This window comes from Zootoca vivipara, chromosome 1 (genome assembly GCF_963506605.1).
Source record: "Zootoca vivipara chromosome 1, rZooViv1.1, whole genome shotgun sequence".
In the NCBI taxonomy this organism is placed as follows: domain Eukaryota; kingdom Metazoa; phylum Chordata; class Lepidosauria; order Squamata; family Lacertidae; genus Zootoca; species Zootoca vivipara.
The window spans coordinates 83,575,367-83,594,416 of record NC_083276.1 but is presented as its reverse complement, the minus strand read 5'-3'; the positions used below and the strand labels follow the sequence as shown (position 1 = coordinate 83,594,416).

General features: G+C 45.4%; 1 protein-coding gene across 1 annotated transcript in view; it reads left to right on the top strand.

Annotated features, from left to right (window-relative positions):
• Nucleotides 1–468: 468 nt before the first annotated feature.
• PLEKHG3 (pleckstrin homology and RhoGEF domain containing G3) overlaps nucleotides 469–19,050 on the top strand; it is a 33,563-nt gene continuing 14,981 nt past the window's right edge. The window contains exons 1-9 of the mRNA XM_060277859.1: nucleotides 469–3,040; nucleotides 4,260–4,624; nucleotides 5,432–5,532; nucleotides 6,940–7,009; nucleotides 7,274–7,320; nucleotides 8,485–8,635; nucleotides 10,351–10,482; nucleotides 13,088–13,270; nucleotides 18,506–18,598. Of these exons, the coding sequence (XP_060133842.1) occupies nucleotides 2,977–3,040; nucleotides 4,260–4,624; nucleotides 5,432–5,532; nucleotides 6,940–7,009; nucleotides 7,274–7,320; nucleotides 8,485–8,635; nucleotides 10,351–10,482; nucleotides 13,088–13,270; nucleotides 18,506–18,598 (1,206 nt within the window). The 5' untranslated portion in view covers nucleotides 469–2,976. The remainder of the gene's footprint in view (nucleotides 3,041–4,259; nucleotides 4,625–5,431; nucleotides 5,533–6,939; nucleotides 7,010–7,273; nucleotides 7,321–8,484; nucleotides 8,636–10,350; nucleotides 10,483–13,087; nucleotides 13,271–18,505; nucleotides 18,599–19,050) is intronic.

The following is a 19,050-nucleotide window of genomic DNA, read 5'->3' as shown; positions in this document are numbered from 1 at the left end:
GGCCAAGGCATGGGGGGAGGGGCCACAGTGGGGCAAGGAAAGCCATGGTCGTTCAGGGGTGAGGGGGCGCCAGGATCGGGCTGCTCCGACCCCCTCCTCCCCCTCCTCGACAGGCAGGATCAGCCTGAAATCGGGCTGCTCCGACCCCCTCCTCTCCCTCCGCGATCGCCGGGGCGGGTGGAGGGAAAGCCAGCCAAACGCTTTGCGCGGCTCTGGGGCTTTCCCTCCACCTGCTCCACAGCCAGTCAGCTAGAAGGGACGTCTCCCTTCTCCCTGGCTGGCTGTGGGGCGAGCGGAGGGAAAGCCAGCCAAACGCTTTGCGTGGCTCTGGGGCTTTCCCTCCACCCGCCCCACAGCCAGCCAGGGAGAAGGGAGGCGGCGGGCAGCGGGGCAGGCTGGCCAGCGGCCCTGCTTCTAGGGGGGGCAACTGCCCCTCCTGCCCCCCCTGCCCCCCCTGCCTACACCCATGGCCTGGCTCAAGAAATTTCCTTCTCATTAAGTTGAGTGGGAGGAGGGGAAATACCTTTCCCCACATTGACTCCTCCTACCCCAAAACACCATGTGCTATGCTTATTCGTGGTATCTGAGCTCTCAGTCTCAGCACATCACTGTAGATGTATAAATTCCACACAGGGAGACCATCTCTGGTGATAGGCCATGTAAGGTGGGGCTATATTTGCCTGGTTGTGTACACTTAGGGCTCATAAAAGGGAACCTTAGGGAGCGGAATTATGGGGAAAGGGCACATTGTGCAAACACCCTTTTTCCAGGACACACACATGGGGACTGGAGCACATGACTATCACTTCTCCTATCACCCCAACATGTTCCTCTCCTTTGATATATTAAAAATTGCAGAACAGCAGTAGAAATCAGAACTCTGCTAGATAAATTAAATAACGAAATAATACAGAAACCAGAAAAAAATCAGGGCAGCAGTTAAATTGTAAAAAAGGAAAGGGAGGGGAACCTTGTCTGGCTCTCAGATGAACAATAAATATGGGGCACAATTTTTCACACATTCAAAGGCTGAGCCCTTGGCATTTGGAATGGGGTTCTAGAGTGCAGCACTGGCAAAATGGAAGCCCTCCCTTCCAAGAGGATCTGCAGCTCTCTGCCCCAACAAATACCCTCTTCTATCTCTTGAGGCTCCCACTTTTGGATTGTCCTGCTCTGAAAAGTAATAGACACTATAGGCGTTGGTCCTTCAGAATGTGGGCTTTCCTATAAAGTTGTGCACATTTTCTGTTTAGTCAGTCATATGAGCTCCTCCAGCTAGTCTGCAAACTGTTGTCAGGTTAAGTGGTTCTTAAATAAACAGCACTTTAGCAGGGAAACTCAGGCCAAGCAGGTTCCCAGATACTTGGCCAGAAACACTTCCTTTTCTTTGGTTTTCACTGGTCTGCCTTTCAAGACAGCATCCATCCCTTTTGCATCCAGTCTCATGGCTTCAGCCTGCCCTTCTTGGATAGAATTTCTGCAGCTGTTAACCAGCCTTATGCCCTATGACAGGCACCCCCAAACTTCCAGGGCCGTCTTGAGCAGATCGCGCGCCCTGGTGCTGAGGGGCGGAGATCGCTCCGCCGCCCGCCCCGCCCTTGCAGGGCGCAATTGGTTTCCATGCGGCTTTGCCGCGCGGCGCCCTCCTTGCCAGGCCGGTGCCCAGCTTACCAGCCCCCCGCCGTGGTGCACTGCGCCACCGGCGGTCTATGTAGAGCCAGCCCTGCAAACTTCAGCCCGCCAGATGTTTTGGACTACAATTCCCATCTTCCCTGACCACTGGTCCTATTAGCTAGGGATCATGGGAGTTGTAGGCCAAAACATCTGGAGGGCCGCACTTTGGGGATGCCTGCCCTATGATATGAGCAAAGGCTCATGTCTTCCAAGTCATAAAATGAGAGGCCTTGGATTTTTTGTTGAGGAAAGCTTGTTGCTTCTAGTGTGGAATCAAATGAGGACGTCAATATTATGTCACCACATTCCAGTGCGTCCCTCTACACAAGGAACCCTTAATTGAAGGTAGAAGGTGTGTTGCCTGTCAGTGATGAGCTTCGGGGATGATGGGTAATATGTATGTTGGTGCATACAATTGGGTGCCCCGTGTCAGAGGGAAATAGGTCCACCGTGAAATCATGGGAACTCAAGGGCATGTTAAGAGTTAAGGAATTGTTGAAACTGTTCATGGCAGTGTTGTCGTGGTGTCTGCTAGCAGTGTGGACATCCAGCTCTCATGGTTTTTGCAATTGCAATGAACCAACTTTTTGCAGTTGGACCCCCAGTGTGTTTTTTAAAACTACTTTTAATTTTGGGTGTATTTTTTAAAAATCCAAAAGAGAAGCCTTTTCAAAAGAATTAGAAACTGAGATTTAAAAGAGCACCCCATTCTTGTGCATGTGTGACATTTAGTGGCAAACATAACAAGCATACTATTTATTTGAGTAGATAAGTTTGAGTAGTACACAATGCAGAAGTATGCAGTTACCTCTTAGAGGCAATTTTTATTGTTCTAAGTCTTCAGAAAGTCCCTACGAGGTTCCCGATTTCAGAGTCACTCAGTGTCAAATTTGGTAAAATCCCTTGGGATGAATGGCTTTATAATGCCATGGCTCCTAGGACACTTTGAGGGATGGGGAAATCCATGATTAGAGTCGGTGCTATTTTAGCAGCTTGCCAGCACGCAAAAGTGTTTCCGGACACTTCCAAGCCAGACCAGCTGTGTCCTCTTTCCTCCCTCTCTTGTTTATGTGGGAGGAAGTGTGTGTGTCTCAGCTGAAGTCCTCAGTGGGAAATGAGGAGCCAGATTTTGTTCTGGGCGTGGTGTTCATATGTAGGAGTGTTGGGGGGTGGGGGAGAAAGACGTCAGCAGCCTCCATACCTTCAGGGTTCAGAGGCCGTCGCCGCCTTCATTTGGCAGATTTGCCACCTGCAGCAGCAGCAGCAGCAGCACAGACAGCCTGGCAGACAAACGAGTGAGGGATGTTGATCTGGGAGGAGAAGAACACGCTGGAATGGCTTCCATCGCAGATTGTTAAGCTGTTTGGTGAGGAGTTGGGTTTTCCTTAATGAAAAAGTGACACACACAGCCCTCGTTCAGGTACTAGGACTTTGTGAAATGGGTCTAGGAGCAGGGAATGTTTCCTCCTGGCAGCCAGAAGGAATCTGGATAGAGATGGAAGTTACAGCGGCTGACAGAACACGGGCTTGTTGCCACTCGCTTGTCTACCTGCTTGGAGCTAGTGGAGAATGCCAGGCAGAGTTACGCTATACCTTTGAAGGACACTCAAAGTGCATTCCTGCCCTCCAATGAATTCTGGGCAATGTAGTTTGTTCAGAGTTGTTATAACTCTGTGAAGGGTAAATGACAGTGCCCAGAATTCGTTGAGGGAATGAATATGTTTCAAATAAGCTTTAAAAGTATAGTGTGTAGGAAGAGGCTGTGGCAGAGAGCAGGTCAGAGTCAGAAGTGGAGGCTGGAAAGGAGGGAGGCCCAGAGGCAGAGTGGAGGCAGGCTGCTGAAGATGCCAAGGGGTCTCCCCTTCCTGCTGTGATCAGCTCTCCTCCCTCCTGGTCTTCCAGAACATGCAGAGGAATGAAGAGGTCAGATCAAAGAGAGACAAGACATAGGACCCTCAGGACAGGAGGAGCCTTAGAGAGCGGTGGAGAAGCAAAGATCCTTCAGTCCTTGCAGCTGCCTCATTTGGGCAAGACCTGCTGGGAACAGTTGCTGTGACCACTAGGGCTGAGATGTTTTGTTTCTTTGAATAAAGAGTTAACCTCACAGACGCTTTGTGAGTTATTGCTGAACTGCTCTCGGCTTCCGCCTTGAGAACACCTCACTTGTGGAGTGTTCTGGGCACTTAGTCTTCAAGAACATGTTTATCATCCTTTCATATGTATAGTGAAAACCTAGCAGAAATCATTCATTTCATGAGTGCTTCCGTAAATATACATAACATTTATAGAGCAAAAGATACATGAACTATATGTCTCCTTGGAACATACTCCTAGATAGTACAAAAACTCTGCTGATATGTTTTTGCACCAGTTAATAGACATGCTTTATTTAGGAAATAGCTGAATTAGAAAGCTGGAAAATGTTTAAATCAATTATGAACAGCAGCCCTTTCATCCTGGTGGTTTTCACTTTGATTAAAATTGCTGTTCCCAGCAACTCCCTCTAATTTATGTGTCAGGTATAATTTGTGTAAGATGAACCTTAACATTTCAGGATTCCCTGACAAAACTTTCTCTCCATGCAGACTTCCCTCGGTTCCTGCTTACCCCATCTCTTGGCAGAGATGACGTGGTTCCAACTTCTGCTGCCTCAGCCATGAGCTCTTCAGAGCACCCTCTGAACTATCCGCCTGCAGCCCTGACCAATGCTAGCCACATTATGGAGGACTGGAGCGATGTGGCCCAAACTCCTTCGGATGCTACCTCACTGAGGGCTGGACTGCTGCACAATGCCAACAACAATGCCTCCTCAGGGTCCTGGCGAGGCCTGAAGAGCCCTTCCCTTTCTTCTTCTGTCTCCCATTCCAAACTAAGCTACCTGGAGCGTGTGGTCTTGGAGATTGTGGAGTCGGAACGCATGTACGTGCGGGATTTGCGAAGTATCATAGAGGTGAGCGTGCCCATAATGCTTGCCTGCCTGAGAGGATTGAGTTAATTCAGTTCACTGCCGCAGTGTGTTCTGTCATATAAGGGCCTCCCATCTTCTGATCTGGGCATTAAAGATGTCTTCTATCTAACCGTAGGAAAACCTGGCCTGGGCAGAAGATTAGGAGCAGGTGCCTGCAGGCCTTCCATCAGCCTTCAGGCCAAGAAAACCCCTCAGTATTTTACTGTGCAGAGTCCTTGTGCTTTGCCCTCAGCAGCGAACTTCACACACTGTTTCCCAAGTGGGAATGCACTGATCAATTTTTTTCCAGACACTTCCTGCCTGCCACGTTGCAGTGTGTGAATGCAGCGCATTGTGTGCACTGCTAGGGACCCTGTTTATTTGCATGCTATGGCTGAAGGGCCAGGTAGTTCTGGTGCTAATTATTTCCTGGTTTAGAGTATAGAAAGGGCTGTTGGGACACTGTTTAGGCTGAGTGTAGGGAACAGAGAGTGTATGGTGGGAGCTGTGGACTGTGGATTATATTGGGGGTGGGGGTCTGAGGCCCTCTTGATGTTGGTGGCCTCCACTCCCAATTAGCCCCAACCAACAAAGTCAACTGTCAGGTATGATGGGAGTTGCAGTCCAACAAGATATGGAGGGACCCAGGTTCCCCACACCTGGGTAATATGGGAATTCCCTAGAACATTGCTTAGGTTGCCATTCCCACCACCACCACATGTTTAGGTGGCTGGAGCTTGGGGCAGTCTGTCTTATTTGCTTGCTTATTTTGCTACGTGGCAATACTTATGACACAATGTGACTTGGCAGAATTACTTGGCGAAGATCATAGACACTCAAGAGCTGCTTCTACGGCCAGAACAAGTTAGTGCGCTCTTTGGGAACATCGAGGATATCTATGAACTGAACAGGTGAGTGCGATGTTTGATCCCTATGGCTTCACTGGCAACTGCCCCTGCCCCACCCCTTATCTTTGTATTTGCCAGAGAGGACTGAAAATCTGTAAGCACAGCAGAAGGTACCCCCTCCCTAAATGGTCACAGTCCTATCATGACAGTGGGACAGGTTGGCGGGTGGCAGGAGACTCACTTGCTTTGCTCTCCCTTGCCTTCCTGCTTTCTCCCTGTCTGCATAAGCTCCACTGACACATCTTAGGCTGCAGTCATAGAATCGTAGAATTGTGGAGTTGGAAGGGACCTTGAGGGTCATATAGTCCAACTCCCTACAATGAAGGAATCTCAACAGTCTCCCATCCAATTAGAAACTATACTGGACCCCTTATCCCAATATCCCACTTACCTGGGATAATCAGTAGAACTTCTAAGTAGACGTCATTTAGGATTGCATTGTTGTTCATGAGAAGCCAGCCCTGTGTTTTGCACATTGTTGAAGTCTGCCTTGGGACAGGCATTTTCCTGTCACCTCTTTGCCTTGAACTTGAAATGCTTTATACATTTTATGGAAGCTGCTAGATGCAGATTAGTGCCTACTGATTGTGTTATCAAGCTGATGTTGGCTGGAGGGTTGGATAGTGTGGGTGGCAAGCTTCTGATAAGTTCTGTTCCTCCCTTGACCCAGCTTCCCCATTGCTGGAAAGCAGGAGCCAACATTTTTTCACATTTAGCCAGAAGGTTTGTCTCATTCTGAAAGTCTGCAAAATAACAGCATGGATGTTTGACCCTTGGGGTTTATTTCAACAGTCCTGGGCAGACATGGCTGTGGAGAGGAAAGTGGAGAGACAGTGTTGGTCTCAGAGCAGGGAAGCAACATCCTTCCCTATATGATGAAGCACTAAGGAGAGGAGAGGTCACAGGGGCAGACTGAGTTCAAATTGCTCCCGGCTTACTGGGCGTTCTTGGTTTTGTTGCTTGTCTGTTATGTGAATTAGCTTCCCCTACCGAAATTAAAAAGTTCCTTGGGGCAGAAATGAGCTCATAGCTTGTCTCTGCGAGACACTTTGGACAGTGGGGGAATAGTTGCTGGAGCAGCTAGTTGGCCATTTTAACCAATGAGTGCCCCTCTTTCTGTGTAACTGCTGCCTTGTGTTTTTGGCTCCCTGGCAACAGTGGAAGGGCTTCCCCTGTGCAGGTGGGTGCTGTGAGTACTGTTCCCAAATCTTTGCATGCCTTGAATTTTGCTTCTATGTTTGGGACTTGGAGGGGAGGGAAATGTTTGCATTTTGCCTCCCGCATGTACCCATCCTGTCCCTTGAGTGCCTATGCTACTGATATGCTGTGCTTAGAATATGTGACACATGAGGCTTCACCATGTGTGTCTGTCTGACTCACTGATTCTTCCTTTTCTCAATTTCTGCTCAGTGAGCTTCTGCAGGATCTGGACAGCTGCCACAATGACCCTGTTGCCGTGGCAAGATGTTTTGTGGACAGGGTAAGGAGATGAGCAGATACTGTGTTGTGGTAATCTCTGACTGTATAATGGAGTGTCACAATTCTGCTGCACAAGCCCTTTCGACACCCTTATTGGGTGCTTCCATTGAAGGTATGAGGGCTTAAACCAACAGTACATAGGGTGAGGTTGGCATTTCTTTTATACAGCTGTACTGGGCATGTTTTGAGAGGCAAGCTGAGATTATTGCTAAGTGAATATCCAGCCATCTCTTACTGATTGCTCTTTCTCTCTCTCCCACAACAGAGTCAGGATTTTGATATCTACACTCAATACTGTAATAACTACCCTAAGTGAGTATCCTTTGCAATGAAGGGAGAGCTGGTTTCACGGGGCCTTGGGTGACCCTTTCTTCCCTAATAACTTAATCTTTTTACAAATAGAAACCTCTGGTCAGCCTTTGTGGAGCACAGAATAGTTTGTAGGTCCTTTTTTTTAAAGGCAGCGTTCAGTGACAAGATAACCCAAATCTTGCACTAAAAGCAGCTGAATTCTTTAGACTGTACGTTTTATATTGGGAATAGCCACTGTGGTACCCCCCACATGTTATGGGATTACAAGTCCCTTCAGCCTCAGTCAGCATAGCCTATGGTCCGGGCTGATGGGACCTGTAGTCCAGCAACATCTGAAGGGCAACATGTTGTTGTTTGTATTACAATGGTATCTTGGTTCTCAAACCCCCAGGGGTCCATTCGACTCCTGAAATGGTTCAAAAACCAAGGCATGGCTCCCAATTGGCTGCAGGAGCTTCCTGCACTCAATTGGAAGCCGTGGAAGCCACGTCAGGTGTTCGGCTTCCAAAAAACATTCACAAACCGGAACACTCGATTCCAGGTTTGCGGCATTCGGGATCCAAGCTGTTCGGGAACCAAGGTACCACTGTATTATTAACTAACTTTGTATACTCCCTTCATCCAAAGATCTCAGGGCAGTTCACAGCATAAAAATACAGAATAAAACCACAAAGCACCTAATGTTGGCTGCCCTTGATTTATATAGTCTAGTAGAAACAGAACATGTTTATGAAAACTAAGCAAATTTGCGTGATTTATATACATCTGCTTATTTTTCACAAAAGTTTCTGCAAGTCATAGCAAGAGGCAAAGAACCAGGCAAGATAATGAAGCCCCACACCCGTCCTCAAAGTTCTGCTCCAGGGGTCTTCCTCTTCTTTCCCTCTAACAGGCTGACTTTCCAGGTTTCCCCACATTCATCAAAGAAAATTCCCTGTAGGAGAAACAGGATGTGCTATGTTGCCAAAGTCTGATTGCTTCTCTCTGTTAGCCAGTGTGGCTGTCAGTAGCTTCCAGATCTTGTTTTTAGACCCTTGCATTGCAGTCCCTTGTCAGGGTGTTTGAACATGCCTGTCCATCAACTTATCTTCAAGGGAAGGTGGGAGGTTCTCTGCTTTGATTTTCAGTGCTATTCATTATACCATGATGGGTTTGACCCTCTAGCTCTGTGGCGGCTCTGACAGAATGCATGAGGAACAAACAGCTGGCCAAGTTCTTTCGCGAGCGGCAAGAGCAAATCCGTCACTCGTTGCCCCTTGGCTCCTACCTTCTCAAGCCTGTCCAGCGCATTCTCAAATACCACCTGCTCCTTCAGGTAATATAGCAGAAAGCTAGTTGTGTTGTCTGACTTTGCAGCTTTGGGATCTGTGCGTTTCACAATCTACCCATTTTGTCTAAAATTCAACCATAAAAAATTATGTGTTCAAGCAAGTATCACCTGTCTCTTAGAAGATGTATTGACCAGCAGTTAAGTGGGAACAGTCGAGAACTAATAAAAGAGTCTGAGTATTTGCAACTATACAAATATCCTCTGTGGGTCACACATGAGTAAATATAGATTGTAGGAATTAGCTATACAAGAAAATGGTTTCTCAAAAATCTCTGCATTTCAAAACCAACTTTATTTCTGTGACGGAATCAGATTTGTATGTTACAGTACCAGTGTTTATCTGCTTATGCAGAGATAGGAGACTTTCCCCACTTGCATTATATTTTTCATAATTCAAATACATAAATAACAACAAAATTAATGTAAAAAGAGCCCATCTGTCCCAGCACCCTGTAATTGGCACTTAGCCTGTCAGAAGCATATAGGCAATTCATCATACCACTAAAGCCTATATCTTCCTATGCTGATTTTCATAAAACGATCTTGATACTGTCATATTTTAACAACAATAGACATAACATTTGAGTAACTTAATGGGTGTGCTTTTTAAAAATATAACCACTGAAATGATTCCACCCCTGATCTTTTCTCCAATTAATATGGCCATAATGGGGTCACGAAGAGTCGGACACGACTAAACAACAACAACAACAATGGCCAAATCCCACACAATCCTTTGTGTAAATTAAACTTGTTGCAGTAAGTTACGATTTCTTACTCGTATTTATCCAATGGACTGATCCTTCAATATGGTTCGGAGGGAAAAGACCAGGTCTAATTGAATTAGACCTAGAATCTACCGAGCAATCCCACCATAGATGATAATAGTCACCTTTTTGTACTTCCATAGGTGAGTGACCTTTGTTGTTGTTGTTGCTGCAATCATATGGCATCTTGCCACCATGTTGAAAAAGTTTATTGCATTGTTATTTTTAAAGAAAGCATGGGACTTTGGTTCCAAAGATTCTCCCCAAAAACCTATGGAAATTTCACTGATCCAGCAGAAGTTTCCATGAAAGGGTGAAGTGAGCCGCTTCTACCTACAGCTCCCGTGCCATCTTCCTAATCTGTTCCAGACGGTTTCCCAACCCTCTGGAGTAGAGTTTTGAGGACTCACAGTGTTGCATAGGGGGAAGAGGGATCAACAGACATTGTCTCATACAACCCAAGTGTTCACAGAAGCTTCCCCTGGGATCAGGAAGCCTTTTTCATGAATGGAAAGGGCTCCAGTGGAGACAACCAGTATTTATGTCATGAGATTTATGCTTCTTAAGGCTTTGGGGAAGGGCCATAGTTCAGTGATATGAGTATCAACTTCAAAAGCAGAAGGTCGCGGGTCTAATCCCTGGCATTTCCATGTAGGGTTGGAATGTCCTACCTACCGGTAACTCGAGAGACCTGCTGCCAATCACTGTGGACAGTTCTGAACTAGGTTGACCAATGATCTGACTCACTCAGCACAATGGGTTTTTAAAAATGGCTTTAAGTTATTACTTGGCCTGACCCTTGTGTACTTTCCTGGGCCCCAGAGGTTAGTAAACTGGGAAGTGGTCAAGAGACAACAAACTGATGAAATGGATAGGTGTTGGAGAGCCTTACAACTCTTGGCTTACCTTCTTGGCTGTGTGGTTTTGTCCTAGGAGATAGCAAAGCACTTCGACATAGAAGAGGATGGCTATGAAGTGGTGGAAGAGGCGATTGACACCATGACCTGTGTGGCTTGGTATATCAATGACATGAAACGGAAGCACGAGCATGCTGTGCGCCTGCAGGTAATTTGAAAGGGGAAAGTTGTCCCAGGTGTGGCATTAAACATAGAGAGCTGTGGCAATTCACAAGTAAGTGTTGCGCATTCACACTGGCTGATGCACCAGGCAGTGGCACCTTTCACAACCCATAAAGGGAAATTCAAATTCCCTTAAATACGTATATGCAAAATGAAACTGACTTGCAAAACACGATGGCAACCATGTGTGTTATTACTATCTTTAGTGGTTTGCTCTCTTTCCTGCTGCTTCCTAGCACTACAACATTCCTTACCATGAAATGTTGCTAGCTAAAGGGATTTTTAAGATAGACCGAGAGATAAAAGGCATTTTTGGTGCAGATTCCCTTTTCCGCATTCCAGTTTGCAATGGCTAATTTCCCCCTTTTTTCAGACCTCAGTACACACATACACTGTGTTGTTTTTGCTGTGCTGTATCCCCCCCAATTATTTCAGTCACATCACAACAGCACACTTTTCAATGTCTTGTGCCATTCATTTAAGCCCTTTCATAAAATGTTTCACTTCATGACCCTTCCAACAATACCCATGGAGCTTAACATCAAGGAGATGTGACAAGACTCAAGCCTGGAAATCCCAGATGAGGAAGTGATTATCTGCATTTCTTTCCTGATGCTTAACAAGTTCAGGGACTGACCTCTAGTACTGAAAATCAATTTTTGGTTTGAGCCTTAACACAGAGTCCTGCAAATAGCCTCAAAATATCACCCCAGCAGGTTTTAAGTGCATTCCCAGTTTCCTTGCACTTCCTTATCCTCTCATCATTCCAGATTTTATTTACAGTATTCAGTCTTGCAAACACCCTTGTGAGGACTCCACCCTTATCAGCATTAGTGTCATGGAAATTTAATGAAAGTTTCCAAACATTGAATTTAATTTTTTCTCCCCTTGAGGTTTTAGAAGTGCATGAAGGTTGCTGCAGGTGGTGTTAGGCCTTACCTTTGTTTTCAGCCAATTAATTTATTTCTGCAGGGAATTTGAGCAAGGTGATGGTGGCACCCTATGGAAACAATAGGCAAGCTTTAAAATAAATACAGAAGTAATTTGAACTGGGGCAATCAATTCTTTAGTCATCTGCAATATACAGCGGTACCTCGGTTTAAGAACAGTCCTGTTTACAAACAAATCAGTTTACAGACTCCGCAAAACTGGAAGTAGTGTTCCGGTTTGCAAACTTTACCCCTGTCTACAAATGGAAACCAAACAGTGGAAGGGCACCGGATTTGGTTTAAGAATGGACTTCAGGAACGGATTAAGTTTGTAAACCGAGGCACCACTGTATTGGCATGAAAACACCCACAAATTGGAAACTACATAAGGATTAGAAAGAAAGAGCAAGTTACTAAAAATGAAGGGTTGCCACCTGTAGCGATTTGTCCAGAGCGAAGGAAGATGGTGGGAGCAAAATTCTTTCTAAATGACTATTTTTATGGGTTGGTGGTTTATATTACACAAGCTGTGGATCAGATTCTGATCTGTGGGGGCTGTGTAGCAAATCCTCCTTTACTAGGCTTCAGGCAAGATGCAGGAATTGCTGATGGAATGTCCTGTAATAATACCAGAGCTCTGGCTGAATGATTTGTCATGATGCCCCTTCTGGCTTCAACCTGTAACACTAGAACCCTCTGACTCAGGAACAGGGAATCTGTGCCCACGCTAAGATGTTGCTGGACTATAACTCCCATCATCCCTGAACATTGGCTGTGCTGACGGGGCTGATGGGAATTGGAATCCAGTTTGAAGGTGTACATGTCCTCAGAGGGAACATTGAGGCAGAGAGAGAAGCAGCCTTGAATAGTTCATTAGAAGACTGGTATAAATGACAGAAATATATAAAAATAGGGACTTGTGTTCCCTAGCTGCTTTGGTTCAGCCTCACAGAGTGACTTTATACAGGACTAATCTACCTTTCCACTGTCTCATTTGGAAGATCCTTCAAACCTTTCAATCTAAGTAGAAGAAAGGGACTAATATTTAGAATACTTAAGATTCCCTTCTTTAACTTTTGCAGATGAAAGAGACCCTCTGGGTATGAAACCATTCAGATCATTTTGTTTTTTGTAATGCTAGGCATTTATTTTCAAGACTGCTGTCAGATTTTGAAAATATTTTGAATGTTTGTGAAGGTTAAACAGTGGACACATTGGGGGGAAACTTATATTCTGAGTTGTGTTGAAATGAATGTATTCTGCAGGCTAAACGTATAGCATTGTATCCAATGCTGTCATTCCTCTTGTACAATGGGACTTCCCCCCACTCTGCTCTTATCTCCCCTCAAGCTTTCTGCACACACTCAAAATCTGCTCCAGAGGATAGGGATACCTCCTGGAGCAACTTTTGGGGACATGTGGGGGAGAGGAAGCCCTGTTGCCACTAGTGGAACACTTCTTGTGTGGCATTGGGTACTACCCACATACCATAAAACATTTCCCCCCAAAAAAATTCTCAAGTGGCTGTAATTCTGTCACAGCACAGACTACAACCAATGCTGGCATCTTCGTGACTCTGGGGTTGCCTTGAAATGGCTCCTAATAGGGATGGAAATATTTTACCTTTTTTCTGACCTCCCCCCCCCCTTTGCTGTTTTACAGGAGATTCAGTCATTGCTTATAAACTGGAAGGGTCCTGACCTGACCACTTATGGAGAGCTTGTGCTGGAGGGCACTTTCCGTGTCCATCGGGTCAGAAATGAGAGAACTTTCTTCTTGTTTGACAAAATCTTGCTGATAACAAAGAAACGGGGCGATCATTATATATACAAAAGCCACATTCCAGTAAGTACCGGTAGTCCCAACCTTGCAATTCTGTTCATTCACAGGGATGAGCGAATCTTTTCAGTTTTGGTTTCTGTCAATTTTCCAATCTTATGTTCAGTCATCCACATTTCCACATCAGTTTGTTTGTTTGTTTGTTTGATTGATTGATCGTTTACACTCCATGAAAATTCACCAGCATTTTAGTGTGAATTTCTCCTGATACATACGCATTTATGCAAAGCAATTTCCCCTGACCTAACATATTTTTATGTTATTTACCCTGATGTGTGTACTTTTATGCACACTTTGCCCTAATATTTGCATTTTTGTACACGTTACTTGGCCGGAGAACTGCACTGCAACATTCAGAGAAATGCGAATTCCAAAGGCTGGCTGAGTTTCGTTTATTTTTCAAGTGCAAAATAAGTAGATTCACTATTAAATGTGAACTGAAAAGAAGTTCATCTCCCCCTCCTCCCTATGAGTAGGCAGTGTGATTCATTCTCCCTCCCTGTTTTCGAGGGACCAGGAGGGCATCTTGGGTATCAGGGTAGGAGGGGGTGTGAGCATGAATCATTCTTTGTCACTTTGGAACTCATACCTGACAGCTGAAACAGATGTGAATTTATGATCCAGTGTAGAAGGCCCCAAGGCAAACTTTTCTCTACCTGACCTGACTCTCCCACTGCTGCTGCTGCTTTCCATCTTCCAGCACAATCCTAGGCATAACCCAGGAGGGGAGAGGGATGATAAGGGCATCTCTCAAAGGACACATACATGAGAGCAACAGTGTGAATTTGTTACCCTTCAAATACCCAGCTGCAAGAAAACGAGGAGGATTGTTCCACGGACACATTTGCATTAGTGAATGCAAAATCAAAGGAGTGGTGGCTTTTCCAGACTAATTAAGAGGAAAAGGGTATCAATGGGTGTGCTACTATTTCCACACAGCCAAAAGGGAGTGGGGGTGGGATACATTTTTCGTGCTACTGGCTTGTATATTGCCAGTAGTGCCTGCTGACCCCACAATGTGATGGTGTGAAGTGACTCTGCCCCAAATTTCACCCCTGTCTCCTCTCTCTTTAAAATAAAAAAAATTCCTTCAGTAGCACCTTAAAGACCAACTAAGTTTTTATTTTGGTATGAGCTTTCGTGTGCATGCACACTTCTTCAGATACAGTGAAATGGAAGTTTCCAGGCACTTATGTAGAGAAGGGGTGGGGAGGGGTGGGGATGGGGAGGGGGGATCACTCAGAAGGGTGGTGGAAATGGGTGATTGACTGACTGATAGCTGTTGATGACCGCAAACGACTGCAAATGGTTTTGCATGAAAAAGCAAGGGTTGAGATGGCTGAAGATCGCTTATCATGTATAATGAGATAAGAACCCGATATCTCTGTTCAAACCAGGTCCCTCCATGGTTTTGAGCTTGGTGATAAGTTGCAATTCAGCAACTTCTCTTTCCAGTCTATTTCTGAAATTCTTTTGTAGTAAGACAGCTACTTTGAGATCTTGTATAGAATGTCCTGGGAGATTGAAGTGTTCTCCTACTGGTTTTTCTGTCTTCTGGTTCCTGATGTCAGATTTATGTCCATTTATCCTTTGGCGTAGGGTTTGGCCTGTTTGTCCAATATAGAGAGCTGAAGGGCACTGTTGGCATTTGATGGCATACACAATGTTAGAGGATGAGCAATTAAATAGTCCTGAGATGGTATGTTGGATGTTGTTGGGGCCAGTAATGGTGATGTCTGGGTGTATGTGGCAGCAAAGTTGGCATCTGGGTTTATTGCAGGCTCTGGTACCAGTGTCCATGTTAAGTCTGGTGGTTGTATTATTGTGGGTGAGGAGTTGTTTAAGATTGGGTGGCTGTCTGTAGGCAATGAAAGGTCTTCCTCCCAGAGCTTGAGAAAGGGAGCGGTCATTGTCCAGGAGAGGCTGTAGATCTCTGATGATGCGTTGTACTGTTTTAGCTTGGGAGCTGTATGTGATGACTAGTGGTGTTCTGTTATTTTCTTTTTGGGGTCTGTCTTGCAGCAGGTTCTCTCTAGGTATCTGTCTGGCTCTGTTGATCTGTTGTTTAACTTCATCAGGTGGATATTTTAGTTCTAAAAAGGTTTGCTGTAGATCTCTTAGGTGAGATTCTCTGTCTGTAGAGTTGGAACAGATGCGGTTGTAACGTAAGGCCTGGCTGTATACGATGGATTGTTTGGTATGTTTGGGATGGTAGCTAGAAGCATGTAGATATGTTTGTCGGTCAGTTGGTTTTCTGTATAAGGTGGTGTCTATACGTCCATCCTGTATTTTTATAGTAGTGTCCAAAAAATGTATTTCTTGCATAGATTGGTTCATTGTTAGGTTGATGGTGGGGTGAAAGTCATTGAATGTCTGGTGGAAGGTTTCCAGGGTCTGTTGTCCATGTGTCCAGATAATAAAAATATCGTCAATGTATCGCAGGTACAGGAGAGGTTTGAGTGGGTAGGAGTTAAGGAAACGTTGTTCTAAATCTGCCATGAAGATGTTGGCATACTGTGGGGCCATGCGGGTGCCCATGGCTGTGCCGCTGATCTGGAGGAACAGGTCATCACCAAATTTGAAGTGGTTGTGGGTAAGGACAAAGTGGCAGAGTTTGGTAGCAAAGTCCGCTGTGGTTTTATCTGAAATGGTGTTCCTTATGGCTTGTAAACCATCATTGTGTGGGATGTTGGTATATAGAGATTCCACATCCATAGTGGCTAGTATAGTATTGTTAGGAAGATTGTTCAAATATTGTATTTTCCTCAGAAAATCTGTGGTGTCACGTACGTAGCTGGGAGCACTGATAGCATATGGTTTCAGAACAGAGTCCATATAGCCGGAAACACCCACTGTAATGGTGCCAATACCTGAGATGATGGGGCGTCCTGGGTTTCCTGGTTTGTGTATTTTGGGTAGAAGATAGAAAGTTCCTGGCCGAGGTTCCGCTGGTGTGTTTGTGAGGATCTGTTCTTGGATGTGTAGGGGTAGCTCCTTAATAATCTTGTTCAGTTCTTTTTTGTATGTTTGTGTGGGGTCTGAGTCCAATTTCATGTAAAAGGCAGTATTGGAAAGTTGTCTGTGGGCCTCTTGGATGTAATCAGTTTTGTTCATGATGACGACAGCTCCACCCTTGTCTGCCTCTTTAATTATAATGTCTGGGTTGTTCCTGAGATTTTCTATGGCTCTCCTTTCAGCATGGTTTAGATTTTGTTGTAAGCGATGGTGTTTTCTGGTCACATCCGTTTGGATTCTGTGGCGGAAGCATTCGATGTACAGATCTAGTGTGGTATTGCGTCCATCAGGAGGGGTCCATGTGGACCGCTCCCTTTCTCAAGCTCTGGGAGGAAGACCTTTCATTGCCTACAGACAGCCACCCAATCTTAAACAACTCCTCACCCACAATAATACAACCACCAGACTTAACATGGACACTGGTACCAGAGCCTGCAATAAACCCAGATGCCAACTTTGCTGCCACATACACCCAGACATCACCATTACTGGCCCCAACAACATCCAACATACCATCTCAGGACTATTTAATTGCTCATCCTCTAACATTGTGTATGCCATCAAATGCCAACAGTGCCCTTCAGCTCTCTATATTGGACAAACAGGCCAAACCCTACGCCAAAGGATAAATGGACATAAATCTGACATCAGGAACCAGAAGACAGAAAAACCAGTAGGAGAACACTTCAATCTCCCAGGACATTCTATACAAGATCTCAAAGTAGCTGTCTTACTACAAAAGAATTTCAGAAATAGACTGGAAAGAGAAGTTGCTGAATTGCAACTTATCACCAAGCTCAAAACCATGGAGGGACCTGGTTTGAACAGAGATATCGGGTTCTTATCTCATTATACATGATAAGCGATCTTCAGCCATCTCAACCCTTGCTTTTTCATGCAAAACCATTTGCAGTCGTTTGCGGTCATCAACAGCTATCAGTCAGTCAATCACCCATTTCCACCACCCTTCTGAGTGATCCCCCCTCCCCATCCCCACCCCTCCCCACCCCTTCTCTACATAAGTGCCTGGAAACTTCCATTTCACTGTATCTGAAGAAGTGTGCATGCACACGAAAGCTCATACCAAAATAAAAACTTAGTTGGTCTTTAAGGTGCTACTGAAGGAATTTTTTTTATTTTACTTCGATCCAGACCAACACGGCTACCTACCTGTAATCCTCTCTCTTTGTTTCACTCTTGCCAAGAAAGGCTACCCTTAATCATAGCTGCCAAGTTTTCCCTTTTCTCGCGAGGAAGCCTATTCAGCATAAGGGAAAATCCCTTTAAAAAAGGGATAACTTGGCAGCTATGCCCTTAATCTTTCTGTACATCAAACATTTATATATTTATATGTGCCACTCTAAAAGGTAAAGGTAAAGGGACCCCTGACCATTAGGTCCAGTCGTGACCGACTCTGGGGTTGCGCGCTCATCTCGCATTATTGGCCGAGGGAGCCGGCGTATAGCTTCCAGGTCATGTGGCCAGCATGACAAAGCCGCTTCTGGCAAACCAGAACAGCGCACGGAAACGCCGTTTACCTTCCCACTGTAGCGGTTCCTATTTATCTACTTGCATTTTGACGTGCTTTCGAACTGCTAGGTTGGCAGATGTGCCACTCTAGCCCATCTCAAAAGCACAGGAACTGATGACAACAACAACATGTACATTTGCAAGGTGGTAATAGATCTGTTCCAACCCAGTACAATTCCATTTGGCTGTTTTAAGCCTGAGAGGTGTATGCAATGGGTACTTTTTCTTTACTTGAATCTGTGTTCCTACCATAACCAAGTATGAAGATGCTTTGGATGTGCTGATGGGATCAAATTCTCTGGGGAAGGAGTGGGGAGAGAGGGTCAGTGGATGCTGGGGTGGGAGGGGGGGAGTGATGTTCTTTAGTTCTGAATACACTATGTTTTTCTTCTTTGTATTTTTATGTCTGTTCTAAAATTCAGTAGACTGCATTGTTTTTAAAAAGGAACTGACAACAACACAAGAATTGACAAACACGCCCTTATAAATATTATAACAAACCTTATAGTGTCTCCCCCTGTCCTTGGCCACCCAAAGTTGGTCAATTTAGAAGGTCTTTGTCGTACTTCTGAGGATGCCTCTCTGTTTATCCTGGCAGCCCTCGGATGATTCAGAGAGATGGCAGATTTGGGGAACTTTTGTTGTTGACGTTGTAATGGGTACATTGGTTTGACATCTCTCCCTCTGCTCCTCCAGTGCTCCTCCCTGATGCTGATTGAGAGTACACGAGACTCACTGTGCTTCACCGTCACCCATTACAAGCACAGCAAACAGCAGTACAACATCCAGGTGAGATAAGCCACTGTCCTTTATAAGGGGGTTCAAAAGTGATTTGGGGGTAAGGTGCGGAGATAGTTGGAAATGTGTGTTGGTGGCGTGCCTGAATAAGGGCAGGCGCTGAGTTGGGAATAAGAGGGCCTGTAACAGGACCTGAGAAAATGGGTCTTGATGGGTTTTAGTGCAGAGAATGCAAGTGTCAGGTTGTGTGTTTTGGAAGGAAGAGGATGTGAATGAGGGGTTAGGACAGTTTGGTGGTGCGTTGCAGTGCCAAGCTTTGTCAGTGTGTGGAGATACTGGTGATAAGAATGCCAGTTGGGGATTATCATAAGAGTGTGAGTTGTTAAGTGTCCGCAGAAGGTGGGGCTGGTGGCAAGGTTTGGGAAGGAGCCCTGGTGTGTGCATTTGCATGGTAACAGCAGAAAGAGTGGCAGCACTCAAAAAATAGCTGAGGTGTAGCTGAG